The 25,107-nt window shown below is 33.6% G+C and overlaps 1 protein-coding gene across 6 annotated transcripts in view; it reads right to left on the minus strand.

Annotated features, from left to right (window-relative positions):
* HERC4 (HECT and RLD domain containing E3 ubiquitin protein ligase 4) overlaps window positions 1–25,107 on the minus strand; it is a 104,257-nt gene that overhangs the window by 59,220 nt on the left and 19,930 nt on the right. For all 6 annotated transcript variants that reach the window (XM_070432852.1, XM_070432850.1, XM_070432848.1 and 3 more), the window contains 5 exons: window positions 13,808–13,967; window positions 9,299–9,375; window positions 5,501–5,722; window positions 4,387–4,478; window positions 121–251 (listed from right to left, as the gene is read on the minus strand). In XM_070432852.1, coding sequence (XP_070288953.1) covers window positions 121–251; window positions 4,387–4,478; window positions 5,501–5,722; window positions 9,299–9,375; window positions 13,808–13,967 — 682 coding nt within the window. The remainder of the gene's footprint in view (window positions 1–120; window positions 252–4,386; window positions 4,479–5,500; window positions 5,723–9,298; window positions 9,376–13,807; window positions 13,968–25,107) is intronic.

Here is a 25,107-nt window from a genome sequence, read left to right on the forward strand (position 1 = left end):
CCTATGAATTTCATGGCATAAGTGGTGTCAAAAAAATAAAAGACCTCTGAACTGTTAAAAAACTTGCTAAATAATTGTATAATGTTAGAGATACCAAAATACTATTATACAATAGCTTACCTTCCACAAGCAATCTGAGTGACAATGCTTCCCATAAGTTCAAAAACTTTCCTCGGGTTTATTTCATGACTAGTAGAATTATGACCCAACTGACCATACCCTCCAGCTCCGAAAGTAAACACTCCACCTTCCTAAAAAAGACAAAACCCTTTATCATTAGAAGGTCTGATAAAAGTAAATCATCTTCAGGAAAATAAACTAATCTTAACTATGGAGTCAATTTTTTTTTTTTTAGCATTTTTTTTTAAATCTATATTTTATTGATTTTTTACAGAGAGGAAGGGAGAGAGATAGAGAGTTAGAAACATCGATGAGAGAGAAACATCGATCAGCTGCCTCCTGCACATCTCCTACCGGGGATGTACCCGCAATCCAGGTACATGCCCTTGACCGGAATCGAACCTGGGACCTTTCAGTCCACAGGCCGACGCTCTATCCACTGAGCCAAACCGGTTTCGGCTGGAGTCAAATTTTTACTTTTATTATCTTCACAATTTAACAGATGATACCTGACTTTTTAAGGTAAAATATCTTAAAATGAACAGAGTTCCAGATCCATGGCTATATATTTTCACATAGTTTTAAAGTATTGAATTGTGTTCTTGATATTACATTTAAGTGAAGTCATCTCTGAAGAGATACTAATAGCTACTTTTAGCAATGCCTTTCACTGTCATTATATTCTTGTTGAATTCCAAGTACACACCTATAAAATTTCACAAAACCATTAAAATGGTATCATCCTGTTTTCAAACAAGTTATACTTTTAACACAGAGTATATATAACCAGAGTGCACAAATATTGCTATTTCTAGCACACAATATAAATGATCCTTAAAAATTTTATTAAAAAGGGGTGGGTGGAGGTGGAAGAGGATATAGGAGGGATAAATGATGATGAAAAAAATTAAATTAGAAAAAAATTATTATAAAATTTATAACTGGATTAGAGGTTACATACATAAAGTGATCTGTGATGGCAGCTTAACAAACAAGCACAATTAATATTTTTCAATTGTTTTTCTTCATATTGTAGCCATATATATATATATATATATATATGTATAATAATTTATCCTTTTTAACATTTAATAACCTAAGTATTGCCCTGACTAGTTGCTCAGTGGTTAGAGCGTAGCCCACAGACTGAAGGGTCCATGGTTCAATTCCTGGTCAAGGACATGTACCTCGCAGTTTCGGGTTTAATCCCCAGCCCCAAATGTGTGGAGGCAACCAAATGATGTGTCTCTTGCCTGTGGATATTTCTCTTTCTCTCCCCCACCTCCTCCCTCCTTCCCACTCTGAAAAATCAATGGAAAAAATGTCCTCGGGTGAAGATAAAAATAAATAAATAAATTAATTAATTAATTAAAAAAAAACAATCTAAGTGTTTATACATGTTGTTATATAAGAAAATTGATTTTTTAAAAAACTTTTTGTCATGAAAAATCTCAAATACACAAAATTAAAGACAAAAATAAACATGAAACGATATATAACCATCACTGCTTCAACAACTGGCAAAAGTTAGATACTTCTTTTTCTCAGATGCCCATTCCACAGTACTTTTGTAGAGCGCTTTAAAGCAAATTATGGGCCCTAGCCGGTTTGGCTCAATGGATAGAGCGCTGGCCTGTGGACCAAAGGGTCCTGGGTTCAATTCCAGTCAAGGGCACGTACCTTGGCTGCAGGCTTCTCCCCAGCCTGGGCCCTGGTCAGGGCTCGTGCAGGAGGTAACCAATCGATGTGTTTCTCTTACATAGATGTTTCTCTTTCTTTCCCTCTCTCTGAAAATCAATGGAAAAATATATCCTCAGGTGAGGATTAACAATAAAATAAAATAAAGCAAATTATGGGTCCAACCAGCATGGCTCAGTGGTTCAGCGTCAACCTAAGAATCAGGAGGTCATGGTTCGATTCCCGGTCAGGGTACATGCCTAGGTTGTGGGCTCAATCCCCAGTGTGAGGTGTGCAGAAGGTAGCTAATCAATAATTCTCTGTCATTATTGATGTTTCTATCTCTTTCTCCCTCTCTCTCTCTCTCTGAAATCAATAGAAATATATTTAAAGCAAAGTATGGTCAACAAACATTTCACCTATAAATGTTTATGTATCTTCACTGGCTTAAACCTCTAACAGGTAAAAATACATATTACAATATTATTATCAACATAAAATTAATATTAATTTACTTTTCTGGATAGAAATAGTGTTAATTTTTATTTATAATTTTTGTAACTGATATTTTCCCAGTTTTATTCAGATATGACTTAATTTCCAAAAAAATATGAAGTATATAATGGGGTTTGACATCTATAAACATTGTGAAATGACTAAGTTAATTAACAAATACATCACCTCACATACTTCTGTGTGTATGAATGCTTCAGACCTATTCTTAGCAAATTTCAATTATATAACATAGTATTATTAACTAGAGTCACCATGTTGTACATTGGATCCTCAGAACTTACTCATCTTGTAACTGAAAGTTTGTATCCTTTGTTCAACATCTTCCCATTTCCCCCAATCTCCTGGCAAACACCATTCTACTGTTTCTCTTAATTTAAATTATTTTAAGATTCCACTTATAAATATATTGAATGTAATGAACATGGGAGTGCAGTTATCTCTTTGAGATCCTGTTTTCATTTTCTTCAGATATAATTCCAGAAGTGGAATTGCTTGCTCATCCAGTTCTATTTGTAATTTTTTGAGGAACCTACATACTGTTTTCCATAATGGCTATGTAATTCACCTTCCAACCAACAATATACAAGGGTTCTCCTTTCTTTACATCCTCCCCAATCCTTGCCCTTTGTGGGGATTTTTGATTATAGCCATCCTAAAAAATGTGAGGTGATAGCTCATTGTGATTTTAATTTACATCCCCCTGATGACTGTGATGTTAACACTGAGCACCTTTGCCTGTACCTATTGGCCATTTGTGTTCTTCTTTGGGAATATGTCTATTCAGGTCGTTCTCCATTTTTAAATTAGATTATTTTAAGCTATTGAGTTTTATGTGTTCCTTATATACTACTATATTTAATATTAATCATCAGATTTACAAATATTTTCCCCCATTTCATAGGTTGCCTTTTCATTTCCTTTGCAGCGAAGGTTTGTTTTGGTTGATGTAGTCCCATTTGTTTTTATTTTTGCTTTTGATGCCTGCACTTTCGGTGTCGTACCAAGACTAATGTGTGAGAGATTCCCCCCATGTTTTCTTCCAGGAGTTTTTCAGTTTTAGGCCTCACATTTAAGTCCTTCTATTTTGAAATTCTATGAGTGGCGCAAGACAGGGATCCAATTTTGTCTCTTACATGTAGATATCGTTTTGCAAACACCATTTATTAAAGACTATCTTTTGCCACTGTGCTCTTGGAGCCTTGTCAATGATTAGTTGACCATATATGTGTGGGTTTATTGCTGGGCTATCCTTTTTGATTGGTCTATGTGTCTGTTTTTATGTCCGTACAGTTGTTTTAATTACTACTTTTATTTAATTTGAAACTAGGAAATGTGATATCTCTAGCCTTTTCTTCATCAAGATTGTTTTGATTATTCTGGGTCACTAGTGATTCCATACAAAGTCTTAAATTATTTGTTCTGTTTCTGCAAAAAAATGCCATAGGATTTATGATAGGGATTGCACTGAATCTGTAGATCACTTTGAGTAGGGTAGATATTAAGAATATTACTTCTTCCAATCCAAGAACATGGGATATCTTTCCATTTATTTGTATCTTCTTCAATTTCTTTCATTGATGTCTTATGTAGTTTTCAGTGTACAAGTCTTTCACCTCGGTTAAATTTGTTCCTAAGTATTTTATTGTTTTTTCATGCTATTTTGAATGATATTGCTTTCTTACTTGTTATATTTATAAGCCAAAAGGGAGCTAAATTAAAGTTAGGCAGAACTATGCATGAGTGGGATAGATATACACAGCATGGCAAGCCTGACAAACTTAAAAGGAATTCTTTTATTCAAAATATTATTTAAGCAGTATTTCACACAAAGCTGAATAACTGAACAATATATATTATCATCATTTAACAGATAATAATTCACATTTCATAACATAGGACACGTTTGGAAATTAAGGTAAACTGTTTTTGAGAATAAAAATCTAGGTCCCTTTTCCAAGATAAATTTTTTTAGATATTGATAACACTCATTTTAATGTACATATTAGGAAAACATTTACTAATTATGAAATAACTTTTATGAGTTATAAAAGAAGTTTTATAGGAGTACAATACCTTGGTTAGTGCAGCAGTATGATCTTCTCCACAACAAATATAAACTATTTTCTGAGTTCTTAGTGACTTTAGTAAATTAGGAACATACCTATCTGAAAATTCCAACAAGAGATATTAACAATATTTAATTAAAACTCTTCTACAGTGTTTCCTCTAAAGCTTCCCAAGCTCAGTGGACAGTGATGACTAAATAATTTCAACCACGATTCAATGATTTTTGCAATACAAGCCTACTAAGTTGGGTCCCCAGACCTTTCTATTCTACTGTGATGAAGCAGGGATTTAAAAAGAGTAATTTAAGTGAACTGCTTAAACACAAATCAGCAACCAAGGAATTAGAAAGCTATCTGACTGCTTCTAATCCATACACATACTTTATATTCACCTTCTGGTAATTAAACTCATAGGATATTTGAAAATTATACTTTCTGCTATTTTCAAGAAGAAGAGATATAATGCCCTACCCTATTTTTCTTATGCAGAAAAAAAATTTTTTAAAATTATTTTTGAGAGTATTATTTGGTTATCATTACCAGTTACTACTAGACCAACAACTCACTTTTGTTATTACAATTATGTTGAACTTTATGAACTTAGTTTCTGTATTTCAAGTACTGGCATTTGACCTAATGTAGTTAAGAAAAATCAATTCCAAGATACCAATTTGTTTCAAGTAGTTATAATTTTTTAAATTCAAAATGTTTATTTTCAAGACTCTAGCATTAATGTTAAAAGTGAAGCACAAACTAAAGATTAATCCAGATTATTTTACTAATGCCTTGAAAATTTCAAAGATTAATGCTTTGTTACTTTACAAAATAATTGTATTGCTTCTTTTCACCAATGCTGGCCTATAATGTGGCTACGAATTTGAAGTAATTTTTTTCAATTCTCTTTTAATGAACATCCAACAGCAAAGAATTTTTGTGCAGTTATAATTTCTATAGTTTATTTTATGATAAAATGTTGTTTTTTTGGCCTCCCACCATCCCCCAAATTATCATCAAATGAAATTTTAAAATTTCAGTACATTTCTCTTTGACACTAAGAATCATTGATCCATTTCAAAAGATCATCTCTTCTTAAAAGCACATTTATAGTAATGAGAACCTACCATTTTCATCATTAAGACCTAATTGACCAAATTTGTTGCGTCCCCATCCAAAGATAGCTCCAGAAAGGGTGAGTACAAAACTATGGGCTCCTCCTGCTGCAACTTGCATGAAAGGGATTCCAATCAAAGACTTAATCAGTTGTGGTGAAGCTTGCTTTTTACAGTCAGTGCCTAAACCCAATTGGCCATATTTATTCTGTCCCCAAGAGAAAACTTCACTTGCTGTAAAACAAAAATCATAAAATTAACGATTTCTCTCACACACAGTTTCATTTGAAGATCATCAGTTATTTTGAGATATTCTTCCTCTTATCAGATGGAAACACATATTCCTCTTAAGTTTATTTCTTATATGGAAACATAATATTACCTAGAAGAACATTCTATATTTAGTATACTTTAAGTTGACTGACTTTAGTGATGAATGATAAGTCAAGTAACTTTATTCTCCTCAGGAAAGGACCATCTCTTTTTAATATTCCTCAGGTTTTACTTTTATTCTATGATTTCTCCCAAGAGGCACTCATCCAAGCTCAAGGTTTCAGCTATCAATAATATGCTAGTAGCATTCATCAAATAGATCCACTCCCCACCATCTCAACTGGTTCCTATAATAGTTCGGTCTGCTTGTCACTTTTGTCCCCACACTGCCATTCTCTTTTGCAACTTTAAACATATTTTTTATTTATTTTTATTAAATAAATGAAATACATTAAACTAATAACTGATTCACTAACAACTGATTTTTAAAAACTCATACTATAAAATAGTACGCGCTTAAAGTAAGTCTCCCTCTAAAATTAGACCTTTGGTTGCTCTCCCAAGAGATAACTACTCTTTACCAATTACTGATAAGTACTTCCAGAAATAATCTATGCACATACTAGCAGGCATTTGTACATATTTATAGAAATATAAAAATGCAGATTTGATACTGTTGCTCACCTGAAAAATGCCGATTTTTCGCACTTGCTGTTCCTTTCGCCTAAATTTCCCCTTCATCTTTGTCTAATTCATTTCCACTCTCCCCCAGCGGGAAGCTCTCTCTGATCTCTCAGATTAAGTTCAGTCCCTCACAGTGGTTCTCAACCTTCTGGCCCTTTAAATACAGTCTCTCATGTTGTGACCCAACCATAACATTATTTTCGTTGCTACTTCATAACTGTAATGTTGCTACTGTTATGAATCGTCATGTAAATATCTGATATGCAGGATGGTCTTGGGCGACCCCTGTGAAAGGGTCATTCGACCGCCAAAGGGGTCGCGATCCATAGGTTGAGAACCACTGCTCTATTACATGTTCTAAATATCCTAAAGATTTTTTCTTTACAGTCTTTTTTCATACTATGTAATCACAGTGTTATTTGTGTGACTGTATCCTAAGGGCTAGAAGTGTACTGCTTATCACTGAATGTTGCACACTCTAGCAGCGGTTCTCAACCTGTGGGTCGCGAACAATGAAAATACATCCTGCGTACCAGATATTTACATTACAATTCATAACAGTAGCAAAATTACAGTTATGAAGTAGCAATGAAAATAATTTTATGGTTGGGGGTCACCACAACATGAGGAACTGTATTAAAGGGACGCGGCATTAGGAAGGTTGAGAACCACTGCTAGAGTGTCTAGTTCATACTAAGTGGTCAAAAGGAAAGACAGAAAGATTCACTCAGTAAATAAGACACTGTACTAAGATTAAACCTGAACAAGGCAAAAGATTACCTACCTATGCGTCAAAATAGAAAACTGCCCTCAACAGTAAAACCTCTGGGTTTAAATTTATTATGGATCTACCTACCAAAATATTAAAAGAGAAGTTGACAAAGTAACAATAAAGAATATAGGGATGCCAGTTTCCCAACTACTTATAAAAGTCTAAATTCCTTACTATGGGATTTAAGGCCCTTTGTAATAGATTTGTTTTTACTTCAGTTTCAACTGAAGTATGAGCATGTCTCCCATGTTCTCACAATACCCACATAAAACTACATGTCAATACTCAAATAAACAAAATAGTTCCCTGATTTTATGCCTTTACTAATACTATCACCTTAGCCAATCCTCAACATTTCCCCTAGCTGTTTCTAACCATTTCTCCAATTCTGAATAAATTCTTCTCATCTTTCAAGACTTGCATCAAATACATATCCCCTCATTACTGCTACTAATTCTACTGACTGGAACTAACTACACTTTTTCTTCATTCCTCTTGCATTTTACTTTTACCTTGTCCAAAGTAGCATTTATATATATAAAAGCCTAAGTGACCATCCAACCGGTAGCTATGATGCGCAATGACCACCAGGGGACAGACACTCCGAATGGTAGCTATGATGCACACTGACCACCAGGGGGCAGACACTCCGACCAGTAGCTATGACGCGCACTGACCACCAGGGAGCAGATGCTCAATGCAGGAGCTACCGAGCTGCGGTGACTTGGCAGCTGTGGTTCTCGAGTGATGCATTAGGAGAGGAGGAAGCCTGATTTTGGGGTGCATCACCCGAGAACCACCCTCCTGCAATCCAGGACCCCTCGGGGGATGTTGGAGAGCTGGTTTTGGCCCGATCCCCGCAGACCAGGCCGAAGGACCCCACTGGTGCACAAATCCATGCACCGGACTTCTAGTGTGTGTATGTGTATACATATATATATATATATATTTTTTTTTTCCCCTTAATTTATAGCTATTTATTTGTATATCTGTCTCTTCCACTAGATGGTATGTTCCTTAAAACTTAACTTATCTTAAGATAAGTCTCTTAACGTATTGCAGACCAGTAGTTTTATTGCTAGCTTTATCCACTGGCCAGATAAGTTTCTATTGAACGAGTACAAAAAACGTTTTACATAAATGTTAAAGGCACGCTTTAAAATTAAATACCCATTGCATTTTGAAGTTATTTATTACATGTTCTTACAAGCTAATATCTTTTTAAAGTATGATACTTTGTAAAACACTGTGTAATATGAAGTGAGAATTCTCGTGATCCATCCATAATGTGTTAACTTAATCTATATTTTCCTACAGCTCTATCATAGTGCTTCGTTCATAGTAGGCCTCACCAGACATTTAATAAATTAAAATAACATAATATTAATAATGAAGCTACTGGAACTTATTTTTAATGGTAAAAATGAACATATGGCAGTTTCTTAACTAACCCAAGTTACAATCCTTAGCTGGCATATGAAAAAATTAAACTAATAAGAAAGGAAATCAAACAAAGCTAATAGGAATCTTGGCCTCTGTTTTTATTTATAAAAAGTTTATGTGTGAAATCAAATGAGATTAGGCAAGTTATAATTTTCCCCAGCTATGAAGGAATAGCATTTAACAAACTAAAGAAACAATTAGACACAAAAATAAATGTCATTCATGGCTATATACTAGCAATATATAATCTGACAATGACACCATGCAACAACAAAAAATATCAAATACCTATGGAAAAGTCTAATAAAAGGAGCCTAAGTCTTCTCTAGAGAAAACAAAAAAATACTACTGAGAAAAGTTAAAAGATTAAAGTGATGGAGGTACACAGCATGTTCAGGAACTAAAAGACATTGTGTAAAGACTTTCCTCAAACTGACTTATAGAGACAATGCAATCCCAATCAAAATCCCAATAGTTTGTGCATCTGTGGAAACTGTCAAGCTAATTCTAAAACGTTTATGGAAAAGAATCAAGAATCAGGCAATTTTAAGAAAGAACAAAGTTGGAGGACTTTCTGCTCAATTAAAGTATCAAGTAACAAAACTGAAAAAGGAAAATAAAATAAAAACAATGCTTACCTTTAGAAAGTGCAAGTGAATGATAATAACCACAAGCAACTTGTACTATCTGGATATCTGATAAACATTTAATATTTCTAGAAAAGAAGAAGAGAGATCAGGATCAGCTAATTCCATTTATTAAATTGATCCTAAATACTATTCATATATGCTATTTCTTGACCACCTACTATACACAAGTTGTTTACTACCAACCTAGCAGTTCATTATTTTTTACACATGCCCAATTTACCAAAAATTTATGCTAAAGTCAGTACACAAAATATAGACATAAAGAAAATTAAAAGCGTGATGAGAAAATACTTCGAAAGAACATTTAGCAAACTATGTGCATACCTCAAATATCCCTCAGAGTGCTTTTACAATTTCTTATATCATCAAAATTTTAAAAAAAATTTTAAAAAGCTTAACACATAAAACTTGTAATATATTTGTAAAACAAATGTACATGATCTAATTTGTCCAAAATTGATGTCTGGCCTAGTTTAATATATGTTCTCTTCTATCAGGTTAAGAACAAATAACATTCCTATTATGTGAATTGCTACCAATTCACAAATTTGAAATCAATTCCTTTTGGTCCCTTTGCTTTGCAGCTAAATCAGTGACATTCAACTTAATTCCTTACCAGGAAAATTTAATCAATACACACTTATTATCACTGACATGTTCGGTCATATTTCCGCTGTCTTGCGTTTTTTCCTTATATTTTTGTAGTTTCTTTTTTCCTACCATTTCTGATTTTTCCTTAACTGCAATATGATTTCTCAAACAATACAAAAATCAAGTAACTGCATCAAACATCCCAGGTTTTTCTTAAGCAGTTCCCTTTACCTGATCATTCTATTATTTTTACTGAATGAGTGTTTTCAAGAAAAAAAGTGGGAAGGAAGCATACGTTTCTTATTTCCCTTTACCTGATACTGCCACCTGACCTGATTCGACCAAATGAAAGTCCGGAGCAAGTTCTGACCAGAGAGTCGATACACATGATTTTCGGGAGGCAGCTTCAGCAAATCAAATTTTGAGCAGGAGAAAGATGAGTTACTCTAATCCCATATTATTATATTAAAAATATTTTTATTTAGTGGATTTATGTCTTAAATATAAAACCTGAAAGTTACGTTGCTATAATTTAGCAGAATCCAACAAGTTAGAAGGATCTAATGTACCCTCAGATTTTAAAAAGGTAGCAAAATGCTCATTTTTCTGCAATTACCAAAATCAAACATTGGCAATGCAAAAACAGGAATTAATCAAGTCCAATTTGCAAACCAAGTAAAACACGTCAAAAACTACATTCTTATAGTACCCTGTGTCTTTTTCTTCGCAGCATTTATCACTATTAATTACTGACATACTTATTCATTTATTACCAGTGTACTGTTAAACAACAAACTCTCTGAAGGCAGATTATGTGTCTTATACCCACACAATCCCTGGCATCTACCCCAGTGCCTTACAAAAAGTATGTAATGAATACACTGTTAAAGAGTAAGTTTATAAAGTCTTTGAGACTTTAGTATTAAAACTATTTTAACATATATTTAAACCTGAATGAAATGAAGAAAATGAATTCTGATCAAGCTGTTGGATTTCTACAGTCCAAAAACAGCTGTTCTCACAAGGATCATATCACACCTATGTCTGATAAATAGAACTTTAAAAAATAAGCTACAAATTTAATACAATTATTTTTCTAAAGTTTGCATGGGAAAGGATGTATTTCCAGTTACATTAAACTAAAGATAGTAAAATCGGACTTAACTTTTTAAAAATAAAAGTATAACTTATATTCTACATAAAAAGAAATAACTAGCCAAAAATTCAGGTCTACAGAGACCACTGATATTGATAATTTCAGTCTTTTTCAAGAATGGATTATTTCAAAACATAACAAAATTAGAAGTAGAAAAAGATTATCAAAGTAGTAAGAATTTCAAATTTCCAATTATTAGTTTTACATTCTTTAAAGTATCATTTAATTTACGTACTCATCTTTTAGCATAAACATGGATTTTGTTCTCAAGAAAGTACAGTCGAATGTGAATCCTCACATTTCTGATCACTGTTATGAAAATCATAAACAGTAATTTTAAAAAATCTATTTGTATATATTTGAGTTTCCTCCTGTCTTCGATACATTTTATTCAAAATGTATGTGAAATTTACAAAGCTGGCTGACGTCTCTAAGAATCTAGACAAAGCCTTGCATCTAAAAAGTGATATGGTACTGAAACTTAAAAAGAAAAAAGTATTGGCAGTCTTTCATAAAAGTATATTTTTACTGAAATATTAAATTGACCTTTAAAACTTGGAAATATAGTAAAAACAATGTTTATGTCACAATAAACCAGACAGACCAGTCTACAAAAAAACGGATGAGCTTGAACAGGAAAAATGACAACACAGCTTAATGTTAATATAGATATTTAACAAATACAAAAACAGAATTTTAAAGCAAAGGCCTCAAGTTAAGATCTCTTTCAGGTCCCCATCTGGGCTCATAAAATAGTAAAGTCACAAACACATAATTTATTACTGAGCGACCTTCAAATAAATAGACATACAATAAAATTCTCTCTTTACAGTTACCTTTCTTTCCCATTTACTAATCATCTACAGCAGTGGTTCTCAACCTTCCTAATGCCGCGACCCTTTAATACAGTTCCTCATGCTGTGGTGACCCCCAACCATAAAATTATTTTCGTTGCTACTTCATAACTATAATTTTGCTACTGTTATGAATTGTAATGTAAATATCTGATATGCAGGATGTATTTTCATTGTTACAAATTGAACATAATTAAAGCATAGTGATTAATCACAAAAACAATATGTAATTATATATGTGTTTTCCGATGGTCTTAGGCGACCCCTGTGAAAGGGTCGCGACCCAAAGGTTGAGAACCGCTGTTCTACAGATTACTGACTGAAATCTCATATGTCAGAAGTGAATAGAAACAAAAATGTAAGCAGTGAGAATTAAGACACCAGTGGAGTAAAAATGAGGGAAAACTAGAAAGCTCTGCCATGAATCATGGTTGAGAATATTAACTTAGAAAATCTAACATGTATGTCTCTTTTCAATCCTAAAACCACAAAATTTTTTAAATCTTAAATTAAAAATCCCATTCTACAACAATTACTTTTGGGAGAAAATAAAAACAGAGAATATGACAAACATGTGGTCACTATGTTTCTATGAATGCTTTGTATTATCTAGCCAAAGACCACTGGTTGCAAAATACCATTTTCTGAAAGAAATCAAATTTGAAATGACTAAAAGAATTTAATTTACTTAGTTAAAAAAAAAAAAGTTTTTTTCCCCAACAGAACCATCATTAAGAGACATTAAAAGCATAATGGGAATACTTATTTGTTTCACCGCTCCAAGTATTTAATTGTTATCGCAAAAGAAACAAGGGGGAAGAAATTTGTCGAGGTCTGTGAAATTTAGTTACAGGTTCAATAAAAAAAAATAGGTGATTGTGATGTATCTCAACAGTTTATTACTACAACAAATATAAAATGTCAGAACAAAGATAAAAAAACTTTTAATTTGTTACAACACAGGGAAGGTTACAGGCTTATTAAAGGAGCTACCTTTCCCTAATATAAAAAGATCAACAACAAAAAACTCATTTCTAACAAAGATGAGAGTTCCTGTTCTGATATATATTAATAGTTCTTGTGCTCCATTTTCTTATCCAAGTATTACTTCATATCTCTTAAACCAAGATCAACATCAATTTTAAATTAAATACAAAATATCTAAATGTGTGCTTAAAAAGTGCTACCTAAAATTAGCTTAATTCCTTGGTTCACTGGAGATTTCTCTTTTATCCCTATAACTATTAGGAAAAAAGAGCAAGAATTTAAGGAGGCAAAAAAACCATATAATTTTAAAAACTAAGCATGACTTCATGTATTATTTATTTATCTAAAATAAATTAGATGTTTTTATTTAAATCTTTATATTTTTATCCAGATATGTCCTTACAATTTTTAACATTAAGACAATGATTATGCCTTATGTAAATCTTTAAGGCTACAACATTGATGAAGCATTATTTATTTTTCATTTTAAAATAATTCTATGATGACTTTAATGGTTAACATAAATTAAATTATGGTCACTGCTATATAAAAAAGTGGAAAGTAGCTGAATTATTTTTACACTAAGCATGTGGAACTTTTTTGTATGTGGAACTTCTGTACTGAATAAAAACAATAAACACTAAAAAAACAAGATAGAGAAACATGCAACCAATTAATATTTACTATGTTAATAGCTGGGCTAGTCAAGATATGTGGGGGAAAACAAAAGTATATAAAAACGGGGCACTCCACCCAAATTAAAGGTAAGAACCTAACTAGTAAACTTCAGAATTCAAAGGGGAGATATAATAGGTGTCAACTTTTACATGCCCAAAGTATACAGGAAAATTTAATAATAAATTTATGATAAAAGATTATTAAAGACCTCTTTTTGGTCACCTTTGTTACCTGGGTACTCTGATACATTCCTCTGATCCTAGCAGGCCAAGTTGTCCATCAGAATCGAGACCCCAAGCATACACCTGGCCCTTGTCATTTAGTGCTAATGTATGAGCTTCTCCACATGAAACAGCTATAATATTTTGGGCATCCAGGGCAACAACCTGCTCTACAGAAATCAAGGAGAAAAACATATTCTAGTTTAGAACTATCAATGGAAATAAAACATAATCTTCATCTTGCATAAAAAAGCTAAGGAAATGCTGAAATACAGACTAAGTATAACTTTAGTTATTCTGAAAAATCTAGCAAATATGTTCCATACAAAGTTTTCATTGTGGAATATACATATATATCATAGTGCATGATTGACTCAGAATATAGGGTGTTGCAAAAAAATGTATACACACATTTTGAATAACTATATAGGCAGTATTTATTAAAATACATTTCATTTTCAAAATTGAGCTACCAGCTGTTAAAGTGTGTACATATTTTTGGGGGACATCCTGTATTAAGTGACTTGAACATTTGGGGGAAATGTTAAGGGTTTATAAAGATTCTCTCAGAAAGTGATCTTCATTCAAAGCCATTATCAATATAAGAGAGTCCAGCTGAAAAGGGAATCACTTAAATAACCTGGGCTGGTTTTTTTTTAAGTAATAAAATAACTGACGCATACATTACCATATAGATACCACTATGGAGTGATTCTGAATTTAATGAAATAATCTGAATTGGCAATTTCTGATAGGAAACAAAGTTTTTACAGAACTCATAAATGAAGCATCTACTGGTTATGCTGAGGAGAGAATTGAAAGGCAATGTGACCACAACAAACGGGTTTCAGTTTATCGACTGCCATTTTAACATCAAAGACATAAAAACTCTATATGTGGTTAAAACATGCTCAAGTTTTAAACTAAGAATTAATTCTAAATACTGGCCCTTCATAAGACTATCAGTAACCACTGACAAATCAGTCAAGAAAGTGAAATTGTTTCCTTAGTCCTAAAACGTGCAATGTCTTATCAGATTACTAGTACCACAAGTTTTTGTTTGTTTTGTTAATCCTCACTTGAGGATATTTTTTCCATTTATTTTTAGAGACTGGAAGAGAGGGAAAGGAGAAAAAGAAACACACAGATTGGTTGCCTGCCCCCCGCCCCCCGCAACCAGGGCCTGGGAAGAACCTGCAACCCAGGTATGTGCCCTTGACTGGGAATCGAACCCTCTACCCCTAGATGCGAAGGGCGATGCTCTATCCATTGAGACACACAGGCCAGGGTCCACCACGAATTATTTTATGATGCCACTTAAAATTAATTCTTTTAGCTTAATAAGAAAGCTATATATTTGTCTTTAATAAACTGGAAGCCTCGTGTTGAAGTAGTTAAAATGAATCAAACAGGGTTTCTTCAGAAGCATATTTTAGCTCTGTATATAAATACAACTGTTCAATAATGAAACAGATCACATCAAGGAGGTTTAAATCCCTATGTATAGAGAAATTAAAATTGTATCTGAATTACTATCCTGTATTTTGGGGTGGGAGGTTAGCCCTAAATAGCCTCTAGGAATCTGTACACCTCTAACAATATTTTAAGTACTTACCTTAAAGTACTATGAGTTAATTACAAGAAGCTGTGAACAGTATGTGGCAATTCATTATACTAATCTCTCACTCTTTGTATGCACGTTTTCATAAAATTATATTGCAGAAACATACAAAAAAGGAAAACAAGATATAACATATTGTCCCCCCAAAAATTAAGAAAACAAACTTAGAAGTACGGCATCATTTGTTTACATCAAAACAGTCCCATAAGTTTTAATTATGATGAAAGAAAGAAAACACAGAAGAGATCTCTACTCTCTCACAGAGGCCCCAGAAATAAGTCAATGTTTCTCCAAAACAATCTTCAAGGGTAACTAGTGAAAAGCAGAAAATGTTAGGATGATAAGAGGAATGAATGATTGGTTGGCTAAACAATAATAAACAAAGAATACCTAAATTAGAGAGCAATGGCTATAAAATCAAAGGCACTTAAAATCCAAGAAACAATCATTCATACTAAATAGTAATAGCGTATAAATACTTCTTGTGCTCTAAACTCTAGACACACAAAGACAAATAAAACAAGAATTCTAGCTCTCAAAGAGTTTACAATGTATAGAATAACAGGTGGGATAAAGGGTTGTGACTAAGTGCTAAGATAAAAGATATACAAAAGGGACATGGGAATTATTAAAGCCTTGAAAGATACCGGGAAGAATTTTGGAAGACACTTAAAGTCCTGAGTTAGGGAAAGAGGAAGAGATTCCATGTACCCATCTGAGAAAATTCAATTTATTATATAGCAAAACAAACTGAAAGCAGTAAAAAGACTGATAACATAAACAGGGAAATAATATGTTCACTTAGAATTCATAGAGCCAGACAATTTTTAAAAATGTATTTTTATTGAGTTCAGAGAGGAAGGGAGGGGGAAAGAGAGAAACATCAATGATGAGAGAGAATCATCCATCGGCTGCCTCCTGCACACCCTCTACTGGGATTGGCAGCCCAGGCATATGCCCCAACCGTACCTTCCTGATTTATAAGTTGACACTCAACCACTGAGCCATGTCAGCAAGGCAAGACACACACTTTTAATTTATGTACTTATCTATGTGGTTTTTAACCTTTTATTATAAAAGTTTACATTTATCAAGAGAATGAGAAAAAAAGCACAGACTGTGAAAAAAAATTTGCAAAAAACATCTAATAAAGGACTATTATCCAAAATACAAGAAAAAACTCTAAACTCAATAAGAAAATGAACCCAATTAAAAAACAGTCCAAAATCTGACCAGACACCCCCCAAAAAAGAAGTAGATGGCAAGTTAAACATATGAAAGGATGGTCTATATCATAAGTCATCAGGGAATTTGTAAATTAAAATGAGATACCACTATACACCTATAAACATGGCCAAAATTCAAAAAGCTGACACCTCCAAATGCTAGCAAGGATATAGAGCTATAGATCTCTCATTGCTGGTGGGCATGCAAATGGTACTGCCACTTTAGAAGAACAGTTTGGCAGTTTCTTACAAAACTAAACACACACTTATCATAATGATCCAGCAATTGCGCTCCTTGGTATTTACCCAAAGGAGTTGAAAACTTATGTCCACACAAAAACCTTCCCACGGGCATTTATAGCATCTTTATTCATAATTGTCAAAACTTGGAAGCAACCACAACGTCCTTCAGTACATGAATGGATAAACTGGTACATCGAGATGATAGGATATTACTCAGCACTAAAAAGAAATGAGTTGTTATCAAGCCATGAAGAGACATGGAGTAAACTTAAATGTGTATTTTCTAAGTGAAAGAAACTAATCGGAAAAGGCTACATACTGTATTATTCCAACTATATGACATTCTGGAAAAGGCAAAATCTTGGAGAAAATTTTTGGGAAAAGGGCACTCATATATTGATAGTGGGAGTTTGATAGTGGGAGTAAAAAATAGAACAACCTTGATAGGAGAGGAAGGTGGCAATACCTAACAAAATATTTTTATTTTCTTTCTGAACCTAGCAATTCCATCTCCAGGAAATTATCCTACAGATACACATACCTAAGTGCTGAAGGGTAGCAGTGTATGCCACCCCAAAATATGCTACTTTGGCATAAGGATTATTTTCAGCTGAAGGCCATTGAGAATACAAGAAAAGCTCTCTGTTCTGGTATTTGCCTAAAAGCAGGAACATAGACTTGTAAATGTGTCCCCTTTCCCTCTCTACCAGAAAGGGCAGAAGTTAATCACCAGAGACAACTCTGGACCCTTAGAGATGCCACCAGCAAAAGCTACATAAATTTTACTAACTAGCCCATATTAGTTACCTTCCCACAATTTGCCACCCCAGAAATTCAAAGTCCTTTCTATTTTGTTACTTATCTAAACATTTATTGTTCTCTTTTTAAGATGCTATATAAGCCCACCTTCTAACACCCCTAATCACTCATTACTGAGTGCTCCCCTGTGTAAGTGCAAAGCATGTGTTAATAAACTTGTTTTTTTTCTCGTTTCTCTTGTTAATCTATCTTTTGTCTAGATAGGCCCAGCTGGAGAACCTAAAAGGACAGGTTATAAATGTGTGTGTGAGAGAATGTATGTATTTATGTATATCTGCAGCACTGTGTATAATAACAAAAGACTAGAAATATTCTAAATATCCACTAAAAAAGGATTTAATGTACACATTGGAATACTATGCTCTACAAAAAAATAGTGAAGAATTTTTACATGGTGATATGGAAAGATCTCAAGGGCATTATTAGTGAAGCAGAAAAAAATCAAGATGTGGGATAGTGTACATGATTTGCTATTTTTTTCATAAGAAAGAATAACAATATATACTCATATTTGCCTACACCTACATAAAGAAACTTTAGATATACTAAAACTAATAAACATAGTTACCTGTAGGAGGAGTGAGTAGAGGGGGAAATAGGGTAGTTAAATAATAAGAGCAAACTTCATAATGTGTACTTATATTACTTTGATTTGTGAACCATGTGAATATATTGTCTATTCAAAATAAAAATTAAATAGATTGTTATAGAAAATAGTTAAAGAAATGTATAAAACAGATGTTTTCCCTTTTTAAAACTAACCTAAGCTCTTTTTTTCTACATAGTAATAACTCAAGATAAATAATTTTGGTACTTTCAGAATTTTAGTCCCATCAAAGTATTGAGATACCTATTTTGAGACAGTATAACTATTTCAGAAATATATTATTTAAAAAATATTACTCCCTATGACTTCCCATGAGATTGTAGCAGTCAGATTAAGAGCAACAGGATGTGTGACAAATCTGACTCCATTTTACAAGCCAATCCTCCCTCTTAACACTTGGAGTGGGGGAAACGAGTTAAGTCGGCTCGCGTGAATTGCGCGTACTCCGCGGGAGCCGTCTTAACTCGGTTCATATAGATTTGCGGTGGAGTGCGGGAAACGTGTAAACTCGGGCCGATTGTAACTGCGTATTACCAAATATTTGTTTGTTTGCCGTTCACAAAGATACCTACCTGCGTATGCGAACCGTTTCATACCCATTGGGGTAATAGGTATCATAAAAATCCCTGATTTTGCGCGGGAAACCTAAATAATTGCCCGCGCCATCTTATATTTTGGCGGGAAATTCACCCCACACCGGAGTGTTAATTGAACCTGGACTCAGTTGCCCTATTTCCCTCAAATTAAAGGATGAACAAAAAGGGGGGAATTATAAGAGTGAAATGCTTGCTCTCTCCAATGACTTCAGGCTAAATCTCCTGCTATAGATACGGGAATTACTAAAGAAATTCTGCTTGAGACTTGAGCAACCCCTTCCTCAGGGAAGAGCTGAGGAAATATGCACAAAATAAGGACTCTAGAACCAGACTAAGAGGGTGGGGGTGTGTGGGAGTAGGCCAAGAACAAAGGGATTTTTAAATTTCGAGCTGTTCCTTGGATCTGCTTTGTTGCCTACCTGTCTAAGCACACACCCTTTGCCTCACCCCTCCTTGACAATAAAATATGCCTAAACTCCTGATTCTCTTAAGGTGGATTTGAGAATTAGTTCTCCCATCCTCTCTAGCTAGGCCTTCTAGATCAATAAACCTTTCCTTACTCAAAAAAAGGAAAGGAAAGAAGCACTAACAAGTTATATGCCATGGGGATAATATTTAACAGAGGCTTTTCTACCACCAAATACATAAAACTGGTAACTTCTTTGTACAATTATTAAACATTACTATTTTTTCCAAATGTCTCATCAAAATGAATAGCTTCAATAATTTCCTCCTAGTATGCTAGAAAGTCAAATCAATGGTACATTGAGACATTTCACATCCAGGTCAAATTCTGGTTAAATGCTTGAAAACAATATGGCTTAAAAAGAAAGTCAATGATAAGCAAGAATGAAAGGGGAATTAATGAACCCAGAAAAAAAGTCACTAGAAAGATTGCCTCAATGATGTCCTGTGTGAGAAAACAGAGTTTATATTAAACCCAACAGCTAATATTATTTACTATTACCAGATAGTATGCTAACTCTATTAAGTTTTAATCACTGATCTAGGTTTGCCATTCAAAGTCAAGTAACACAGTTAAAAAAGGGAGGGATAAGTGAATATTAAATTCAATTTAGGATTGAGTATGGATATATAAGGAAGAGGACAGAAAAAAGAAAAACTTGCCAAGCATGCCCATTAAAAAATAACTGAGTCCTTAGATAAATAAGTGCTACAAGATGGAATTATGAGGGTATGATGCTAAGATTGTTGGAAAAGTTTATTAATAGCATGTAATTACAGCTGAGTGTAATTCAGAAATAAGGAATCTGTTTTTTAAAAAATATAGCCCTATCCAGTCTGGCTCAGTGGATAGAACGTCAGCCTGCAGACTGAAGTATCCCAGGTTCGATTCCAGCCAAGGGCACATGCTTGCAGACTCAATCCCCTGCAGGAGGCAGCCGATCAATGATTCTCTCTCATCACTGATGTTTCTCTCTCTCTCCCTCTCCCTTCCTCTGTGAAATCAATTAAAAAAATATTTAAAAAATACAAATAATACAGATAAAAATATGTGGCAAAATTTTAACTGTTGGTCATTGTGCTGCTCTTTCAACTTTATGCTTCAAAATGTTCATATAAATATTTTGAGCCCTAACCGGTTTGGCTCAGTGGATAGAGTGTCAGCGTCAGCCTGTGGACTGAAGGGTCCCAAGTTCGATTCCTGTCAAGGGCATGTACCTTGGTTGGGGGCACATCCCCAATGGGGAGTGTGCAGGAGGCAGCTGGTCGATGTTTCTCTCTCATCAATGTTTCTAACTCTCTCTCCCTCTCCCTTCCTCTCTGTAAAAAATCAATAAAATATATTTTTTTAAAAAAGACTCGTTGTAAAAAATAAATTTTTTTTTTGAGAAAAATAACACTGCCCATATCAGTTCACAATATTCCTCTTCAAGGAAAAAAAAAAAAAAGAAAAGAAACATTTAGTTCTGGGAGGCACAAAAAGGCAAAGAAAACATTAAGTAAAGGACATTGCCTTGGGAAAGAAAAAATACATTATTCAGAAACAGGAGCAGTAATGGAAAAGAAAAAAAACTAGAGAAATGTAATATATATATGTATTCAAGTTGTAAAAACTGATAGCAGATCAGTATTACCTCATCATTACTTCTGGTTCTTTTTAAGCTTTTACTGTTAAAATGCAGTATTTTTGAAAACTGATGGCACATTATTTTATTAAGGAGATAATACTCTTCTTTACTCCATAATGCAAATATTATTGTCTTTAGGTTTATAAAAACCAATTAAAATGTTCAACCTAATGATGATTTTCATTTCTACTTCATCTATTTTCTCCGAATTACCTTTGTATGCACATGTGATTTCAGCATCTGTTCACTTACATGCTACATCAAATAAATTTTGTTGCATCAACATAAGAAAGAATACTGTTATACATCATTTTAGCCAATACAGGATAGGTCTAGCTTCATGCAAAATGCTAAAAGATACAAACCTTCCTGTTGAATAACTAACTGGATAAGAACATCCTATTTCCTTTAGAACCTAAGAAATATATTCCTCAATTCTTCAGTTTGTGAAAATTCATGTGGAATTATCTCCAAACTCAATGATCAATTTCACCATCATCAGTGGTACTATCCACATTCACTTTCTGATTTATCTAGTAATTGTGAAATAGCTTTCTTTCTGTGTCAATTTTCTTCTCTTTGCCATTAAAGACAAAAAATGAAAATTTCTGCATTCTCAACTGTGGTCAATGAAAACTACAAAAAAGAAAAAGAAAAGCTACAAAGATGGTGACTACAGGGTTCTTTTATACCTTCTTAAAAGATGATGCAAAACTCTACAAAACTTATGAAGAAAACTGAAGGATGCTAAAGATTGATTTATTTCACTACTGCACCATCTTTCTAGGCAACTCCATCATTATTCTAGTTATAACTTCAGTCATTTTATTTTAGTCTAGTTGGGAATACAATTAATTATAGTTGTTTGCAGTAGTTATTTATGTTCTATGAAGTCACCATGAATACTTATTTAGCAAATAAATCACTGCCCCTACGGAATATTCAGGGTTAGGTTCCTATAAGCTCTGATCACATTTTTGGCAACTGACCAATAGTAACCTTTTATGTGTGTTTCTGTTTGAAGGCATCTTAATTAATATATATTGTTGATTCATTAACATTGAATTCACAGCCAACAGCACTGTAACTCATGCCTCAATGTATTTCCTTGTAAGGCATATCACAGACTCCTTGGGCTTAGGAACCCTACATAGCACTTCAGCACTATGCAGTATGCTTAGGGATCATTTTAAACTGTAAAATCACCACAACAAAAAGTATAAAAATGCACGCTAGCTGGTTTGGCTCAGTGGATAGAGCACTGGTAGGCCTGTGGACTGAAGGGTCCCGGGTTCAAGTCCAGTCAAAGGCACATGCCTGGATTCCGGGCTCAATCCCCAATAGGGGGCATGCAGGAGGCAGCCTATCAATGATTCTCTCTCATCACTGATATTTCGATCTGTTTCTTCCCCTCTGAAATCAATAAAACTATATTTTTTTAAAAGTACAAAAATGTGAAAGATGAGGCACTAAATATACTGCGAAAAGGACAATTGTTTACAGTATTGATAAGGCAAAAGGGTAGAATAAAAAAATGCTTTTATTTCTCTTTCCTTTTCTTTCCTTTCCCACCCTTTTACTAACAGATGTGTAATTGATTAATCAACTGTATATATTTAACCTTATGTTCTGGCTAAGGCTTTGTTACAGTTCTCAGTTGACCAGGCAAGAACAAAAAGATTTTTAACCCAGCCATTTGAGAAAAAATATAAACATTATCATGTCACTCTATATCCTCTGTCATCCAAAGATGTTAAATTCTTATGTGGTGTTATTGTGTTCCCAAAGGGTTAAAAAATGGCAAAAAATATTTACACAAAATTGGCAAAAAACAAACACACACACTTCTCTAAAAAAATCTTTAAAATATAAGCTAAAAAAAGCTTTTTAAAGAGCAAGCTGCAATAGGCTTTACAATTCTAAACATGCATGCCCTTTGACCCAGAAACTTTCAAGAACTCATTATACATTGTAAAACAATGTTTATTGAATCTGTTTGTAATTGGGAAAAAACAACAGGAAATAACCCGATTTCCAGTAATAAGTAGGTAAGTTATGGAATATCCATGTAATAAAAATTGATGTTTCTATTAAAAAGAATGTCTATATATTAACAAGACAAATATCCTATCCTATATAATAAAAGCCAAGCAGAACGATTGGTCGACCAGTCACTATGATGCGCACTGACCACCAGGGGGCAGACGCTCAACACAGGAGCTGCTGCTGACCAGGATGAGCAGCTGCTACCACTGCGGGCATCGGGAGCAGCCGCTCAGAGAGTGGGTCCACAGCCGCTGGGATGAGTGCGCTCCCACGGGGGGGGGGGGGGGGGGGGGGGGGGGGGGCTGATACCTGCAGGCCATGGCCCCCCTACCAGTGCATGAATCCTGTGCACCGGGCCTCTAGTATCAAATAAAAAGCAAATCACGGACCTTTATATAAATGTGTATAAAATTATGTCTTTTAACACAAGTGTAAAAGACATGAAAATATAAATAGTAGTAGCCATCTTTAGAATGTAGGGGGAAAAGTGACTTCCATTTTTTAGATCATACATTTCTATAAGTTTAAAAAAGACTAAAGTACATGTATTATTTTGGTAGTCAGAAAAAAATAAAAACATTATGGAAATAATTAACTTGGAGTGATAAGAGGTTCTTACCTAGGAAGCAGAAGCTATGATCAGATTATTGTTTATCTTTAGTTAAGTTAAATGCTGCCGACAAATATCTATCCTGAACTTTCTGGAACTGATAAACCAACAGAACTAAACAAGTCAGGATAGCTGAAGGGTGCAGATATTTTTCTGACATCCAAATTTAAAACTCAAATGAATTTTTCTATAGAAAATGTTACACAGTTCACTTAAATATAATTATTAAAATATTATACTTAGGTGCAATATGTTTTAAGGAAGATTTGTTTGAAAACTTCTTATATCTAGCAAAATTTCCATACACAAAGAACATTTTAAAGATTTTAATAACACAATTCATTCATAAATCAAGGACTATCTGGTTATTTCCAGGTGTGATGCAAGTCCACGATCAATTTTAACTTTTAATATGGTCTATGAGTTTAATAAAGTCCTACATGTATTACGAATTTTAAAACAATGAATTCTAACAAAGTTTAAATGATTTTCAATGTTTTATTTGGAGAACAAAAACCTCTGTTAATGTTTTATGTTTAACTTATGGGGCCTGAAAAAACAGTATTGGTAATGAACACCAAGCAGAGCCATGTTGATAACAATTCTAAAACTGAGAAATACACTTTGTTAAATAACTAATTTAAAGAGGCATCATTTCAATTCCTTAGTAATTATGTCTATATGCCAATGTTTAATTCTTCAAATTTTACTTACTTCAAAGTTTAAGTTTCAAAATCCTCTGAACTACCATGCCTTCCTAGTTGCTATAAATGTTTCTTCTTTCCTTCTCTCTGAATAACTCCAAACTCTAAAAAGAACAATCCATCTCTAAAAATTTAATGTTCACAAGAGAGTATTTTATTAAAGAGGCATTATGTAACTCCATTCTTGTTTAAAAATATCACACACAGCCTTGGCCAATGTGGTTCAGTTGGTTGAGCATCATCCCAGGCACTGAAAGGTCAAGGGTTTGATGCCCAGTTAGGAAGCAACTGATTGATGTTCATGTCCATGTTTCTTTTTCTCCCTCTCTCTTCCTCAATAAAACATTTTTTTTTAAAGTCACTCAGCCCCAATATATATGCAGAAAAAAAGACTGAGAAAACATACTAAACTGTCAACTCTGGTTACCTACAAGGGTGTTTTTTTCTTATGGTTCTTTTAATTATTTAATTAAACAACTGAATGTGTAGTTAATGCATTTATGATTCTGACTTTTGAAAGATGACATTAACCACTCAAGGTTAGTGAATAACAACAATAAATAATTCAGAATGCTTTTTTTAACTTTAAATAATCATAGTTAATTTTGTTACAGAGATAATAACGAAGCAAAAGGCTACTTCACTCAAGGCATGTACTTCCCTATTCCTAACGTGAAGTTATTGTTTACTGACACTTTTAAAGAATCTAATATAATCCATATATGTAATGATCATAAAGTGTATT

Source organism: Myotis yumanensis, unplaced genomic scaffold (assembly GCF_028538775.1).
Source record: "Myotis yumanensis isolate MYYU_CA2020_CCGP unplaced genomic scaffold, mMyoYum1.0.hap1 SCAF_13, whole genome shotgun sequence".
Lineage (NCBI taxonomy): Eukaryota > Metazoa > Chordata > Mammalia > Chiroptera > Vespertilionidae > Myotis > Myotis yumanensis.